Here is a 6,000-nt window from a genome sequence, read left to right as displayed (position 1 = left end):
TTTCCTCAAACCTGATTCCTATCAAGGATTCAACTTGAACCATGTATTGTTGTAAACCTGAAAGATGGGCTAATGTCAGAGTTTTTCCTTTTCTTTATCTTACAGCAAAAAGTGTTCATCAAGATTTTCTAAACAGTTTTATTGAGGTATAATTGATGGATACTAAGCTCACATACTTAAAGTTATCAGTTTTTTAGTTTTGATAAACAGGTGTGTACCTGTGAAACCATCAAAGCAATCAAGACAAGGAACATATCAATTATCCTTCAAAAGTTTCATCATTTTTACCCCCAGTATAAAAACGACTTAAGCAACCACTCCTTCCGGTCACAAAAGATTAGTTTGTATTTCCCAGAATTCTAAATGAGTTCACAAAGTAGAAGACTGATTCCTGTTGTCACATGTGTCATCAGTTCATTCCTTTGTGACGTTGAATATTAATTCCACTGCTCGTTTTCCCATTCACCAGTTGAAGGACATTTTTTTTGTTTGTTTGTTTCTAGTTTTTGTCCATTGCAAGTAAAACTCACGTAAACATTCATGTACAGGTCACTAAATGAACATGTGTTACCAGTTCTCTTAACTAAAACCTTTGAGATGTTTAATATTTAAAAAATTTTAGGTTTTATATTTATGTCCATGATCCATTTTTGTATATGGTGTAAGGATTGAAATTCATCTTGCTGCAATATGAATAACCAACTGTTCAGCACCATTTGTTGAAAATATTATACTTTGTCAAAAATCAATCATTCATATATGTGTTGATTATGTTAATACAACACTGTCTTCATTATGGCAGTTTTATAAAAAAAAAAATCTCGAAATAGGCTAGTGTTAATCTTCCAACATGTTCATCACTTCGAAATTTGTTATGTCTGTTTTGCTGCTGCTGCTGCTAAGTCACTTTAGTCGTGTCCGACTCTGTGCGACCCCATAGACAGCAGCCCATCAGGCTCTGCCGTCCCTGGGATTCTCCAGGCAAGAACACTGGAGTGGGTTGCCATTTCCTTCTCCAATGCATGAAAGTGAAAAGTGAAAGTGAAGTCGCTCAGCCGTGTCCGACTCTTCGCGACAGCATGCACTGCAGCCTACCAGGCTCCTCCGTCCATGGGATTTTCCGACCCCTTGCATTTCTAAATAAAATTTAAAATCAATTTGCCAGTTTTTATGAAAAAAATGCCTACTAGGATATTGATTTTGGTTATACTGAATTTAGAATTCAAATTGTGAAGCACTGAAATCTTAACAATAAAGTCTTCTAACCCAAGAATTATTTAAATTAACCCAATTATTTAAATCTTCTTTAATTTCTTTCAAGAATTTTAATTCTTTAATTTCTAATATTAGATATTAGAAATAATATTATTATTATTTTAATATTATTATAACTAATAATATTTCTAATTTTAATTCTTTAATTTCTAATATTCTTTCAAGAATATTGTGTAGTTTGGAGTATATAGGACTTTCACATTTTTGGTCAAGTTTACTCAATATTTTGTATAATTTTGATACTACTACAAATGGAATTTACTTTTAAATTTTAACTTCTGATTTTTTTGTTATGTGATTTTTGTATATTGATCATGTATCCTGCAACCTTGCTTAACTCAATGATTAATTCTAGTAGTTTTTTGTAGATTTTATTATATGTCTTACACAGATGATCATGTTATGTGCCAAGAAAAAGACTGTTTTACTTCCTTTTCAACATGAATGTTTTTTATTTCTTTATCTTGCCTGATTGTCCTGGATGCTATCTCCAGTACCATGTCAAATAGAAATGATTAAAATTAACATTTTGGTCTTTTGATCTTAAGGAGAAAGCATTCAGTCTTTGAGCATTAAATATGATTTTAGTTGTAGGCTTTTCATAGATGCCCTTTACACACCTAGTTCACTAAGTTTTTATTGGGAACTGATGTTACATTTTGTGAAAGGCTTTTTTACATCTATCAAGTTGATTGAATAATTTTTCTGTTAAGAGTCTTATATAATGAGATACACAATTTTAATTTTTGAATGTTAAACTAACATTATATTTATGGGATGAATCCTGCTTGGTCATGATATATTATTATTTTATATATTTCTAGATATAATTTGTTACTATTTTGTCCAGAGTTTTGCATATATGTCCGTTAGAGATATTCCTATGTAATTTTCCTTCCTTATAATGTCTTTTTCTGGTTTTGATATGAAGTTATATTGGCCTCATAGAACATGTTGGAAAGGAGTCACTACTCTTTGTTTTCTAGAAATGTTTGTTTAGAATTGGTATTATTTTTTTCCCTTAAATATTTGTTAGAATTTACCAGTGAAGCCAAAGGGGCTTAGAATATTCATTGTGGAAAGATTTTTAGGAAGTTTAATGCATATATATATATTGCCATACTGAGTGAAGTTAAGTCAGACACAAAAAGACAAATACATGATATCACTTATATGTGAACTCTATAAAAAATGGTCCAAATGAACTTCTTTACAAAACAGAAATAGAGTCCCAGATGTAGAAAACTAACTTATGGTTAGCAGGGTGGAAAGAGGAGGTGTGGGGAGAGATAAATTGGTAAGTTTGTATTGATATATATACATTACTATATATAGAACAGATAATAATTAGGACCTGCTGTATAGCACAGGGAACTCTTCTCAGTACTCTCCAATGACTTATATGAGAAAAGAATCTAAAAAAGAGTGGGCATATATATATGTGTGTGTGTGTATAACTGATTCACTTTGCTGTACAGAAGAACTTAACATTATAAATCTGTACTCCAATAAAATTTTTTAAACAAGAAAACAAATTCAAGTAAACTATGCTCCAATAAAATTTTTTAAAAAAGAAAAGAAATTCAAGTGCTGTATATGGATAATCTGCACAAAATTATTCATGAGACACTTTTGATTATGGAAATAATAATAAAAGTGGCTATGCAATCAAGCTTTAGTGATTTAATTATGTTTTGCCCATTTTACTTTGTTTTTTTTTTTTTTTTTAAATTCATTGCTAAGTGTTTTATTCTTATTTATTTATTTATTTTTGGCTCCGCTGGGTCTTCATTGCTCTGTGTGGGCTTTCTCTGGTTGCAGCAAGAGGAGGCTACTCTGTTGTGATGTGCCGGCTTCTCATTATGGTGGCTTCTCTTGTTGTGGAGCACAGGCTTCAGTAGGTATGGCTCATGGGCTCTAGAGCTCTGGCTCAGTAGTTGGGGTACATGGGCTTCATTGCTCCGAGGCATGTGGTATCTTCCCTGACCAGGGACTGAACCTATGACCCCTGCATTGGCAGGCAGAGTCTTAACCACTGAACCACCAGGGAAGTCCCTTACCTTAGTTTTTTTTGACATAATTTCATCTCAAAACAATTATTATTTTTGTTTCAAATATATTCATCCAAAACAGAGTGCAAAAATTTTATGTTCAATGACAACCATATTTGAGTTAGTATTTCCCCTTTAATTTTTGTAAATCTGTAGTGAATGTTTCTCAGTTTTCTTTGTTTCATGGCCCAAATTGAAGAAAACATGAGGACAAAAAGGAACCTCTCTCTTTTAATTACTTCCCTTTTCTGGTTGACTCCACCTCCATTATGAAGGCCTTCTTTTTTTGTGTGTGTGTGTGGAAGTGAAATGATTTTTAGAATTCCTAGTGGTCCTCTTCTTCAAGGGACCATTCCAAGACCAATTCTTCAAGGGACCAATACAAGAAGATTTAAGCATCATAAAACTTTGGAATGGACAAACTCAGAATGGTGCTACATGACAACTCTGGATCTGCTGGTAAAGCTTATCATTTGTTCTGTCTACTCTTTAATGGAGTATAGTAATATTCTGAAAGTCAGTGGATCTGATTTAATAATGATGGGCATCAGGAGGGTAAGTTATGGGAAAGAGCAAGAAGCCTATCAAGAAGTACCTGTATATTCCATAGGTTCAAAATTGAAGGTATGAAATAAGGATTAGATTTGGCATCAGTTCTGTAAAACCACTGAGGAACAACTACGTAAGGAACTAAAATTAACTGAATTGTATTGAGTATAAAACGAATAGTTGTTAGAAAGGATAGAACAAGTAAGAATGCTTATTGATGAAAAGTTGATTCCCTAGAGGGCATTTAGAATGACACCCCTGAGTGTTAAAATCTACTTCATGATTTATGTGGATGCATTAAATTCATTTAGCATTCTTACTTTTTTTTCAAGCTTTTAAACTTGAAACCTTACCACATGAAAACATAGGTAATAAGTGCACAATTCTGTGTCATAGCATTTTTACTTTAAAATTACTGTAGGATGAGAGTAAGAAGGAGAAGTGAGAGTGATAGAGCATTTTAGGCTATTTTTGGAGATTAGATCCAATGGCATGTGCGTGTGTGCATGCTTGGTCGCTCCGTGGTGTCTGACTCTTTGTGACCCCCTGGACTGTAGCCCTCCAGGCTTCTCTGTCCATGGGATTTTTCAGGCAGGAATACTGGAGTGGGTTGCCATTTCCTCCTCCAGGGGATCTTCCTGACCCAGGGATCAAACCTGTGTCTTCTGCACTGGCAGGTGGATTCTTTATAACTGCATCACCTGGGAAGCCCACAAGGTCCGATAATGGGGACTTTCAAATATAATCTTTGTCACTGTTTCCTCCAGTTGCAGTGTTCAATTAGAATTTAGCAGGCACTGTGCCAGGTACTGGTGAAGCTGGTAAACATTATAGGTATAATTTATTTCCTCATGGAACTTTCCATTGAATAATGTGAATCAGGTAGGCTTGGAGATGAGAATATCAAAGGTTGAATATTGTTCTGTACCCAATGGGAGAAGTGCCCACTTCTAAGTTTCATCAATGTCTTTTCAGTTTTCCAGGTGCTAAGACTCACTCTTGCAATTCTTTTTGCATCTCCAACTCTCTTCTAATCCTTTACTTCTTGGTTGCCTGTAACCATGGACATTTTCAAAGCTACTTCACTGTTGCTGTATGATCCTGGATATAAAATTTTCCTGCCTGCCTGCCTTGCCATTTAGGAGGAGGGTTTTCTGCCTTGGTTTGACTTTCTTTGTTAATTTCAAACCTCTGAAAGCAACTGCCTGCTCTAAAGCCTCTTTGGTTGGAAAGACTATAATTTTACCTTCTTTTATTTCTTTCCACAGGTTTTAAAAGGTGTTCTGTCCACTTCGGTCCCTTCACTCTTGCTGTGGTCTCAGTTCTCTATGCCTCTTTGGTCACCAGTGCTCTTGGTGAGTACTTTGTCAAATTTACTCACAATCTTTGCACACTGTGATGAGAATCACTGACAAGCAAATCATTCTCCTGAAGGCTAAATAGCATCTAAAAGCAAGCTTCATGGTGTTTTGAAGGATCAGGATATTAAAAGCACAAAATGAGTACTTAATGATGTGACCCTGCTTGCCCAAAATGTTAGTACAGCTTTTTTTTTTTAATAAATGCTCACTGGAAAAATGCATATTCCTTAAAGATCTGAAGTAATGTCTAACTAAAAAATAGGGAACAATACAGAGGAGGAGAAACGTCAGAACTGTTGGAATGAGGGAATTTTAGGAACACTTTGAAAACTCAAATGCCAAAATTTATCTTAAAATGTGTTCAGGGAAGCCAGATATATATCAAGAACCACAGGTTTCTATGTTAGCTAAAATAATCACAAGGCAGTGGTTAAGACCCTTGGAAGGAGTAGGGGAGAGGGGATTTTTTATGGTAGAAGATAATAGGAAAATATCTCCATTTCAGTTTCCATTTGGGTAGCTAAGTTCAGTAGATTTCAACTAGCATTTTAAGAATTTATGATATTTCCATATGTAAAATAGATGACCAGTGCAAGTTGATGCGTGAAGCAGGGCACTCAAAGCCAGTGCTCAGGGACAACCCAGAGGGATGGGGTGGGGAGGGAGGAGGGAAGGGATTTCAGGATGGGGGGACACAAGTACACCCGTGGCAGATTCATATCGATGTATGGCAAAATGACCACATTAGTGTAAAGTAATTAGCC

The 6,000-nt window shown here is 35.0% G+C and overlaps 1 protein-coding gene across 1 annotated transcript in view; it reads left to right on the top strand.

Moving 5' to 3' along the window:
- The first annotated feature begins 3,609 nt into the window (after positions 1-3,609).
- LOC129644249 (scavenger receptor cysteine-rich type 1 protein M130) overlaps positions 3,610-6,000 on the top strand; it is a 36,498-nt gene continuing 34,107 nt past the window's right edge. The window contains exons 1-2 of the mRNA XM_055569787.1: positions 3,610-3,785; positions 5,144-5,230. Coding sequence (XP_055425762.1) covers positions 3,740-3,785; positions 5,144-5,230 — 133 coding nt within the window. The 5' untranslated portion in view covers positions 3,610-3,739. The remainder of the gene's footprint in view (positions 3,786-5,143; positions 5,231-6,000) is intronic.

Source organism: Bubalus kerabau, chromosome 1, assembly GCF_029407905.1.
Source record: "Bubalus kerabau isolate K-KA32 ecotype Philippines breed swamp buffalo chromosome 1, PCC_UOA_SB_1v2, whole genome shotgun sequence".
Lineage (NCBI taxonomy): Eukaryota > Metazoa > Chordata > Mammalia > Artiodactyla > Bovidae > Bubalus > Bubalus kerabau.
Note: the sequence above shows the minus strand (reverse complement) of the source record. Positions and strands in the feature narration are given on the sequence as shown.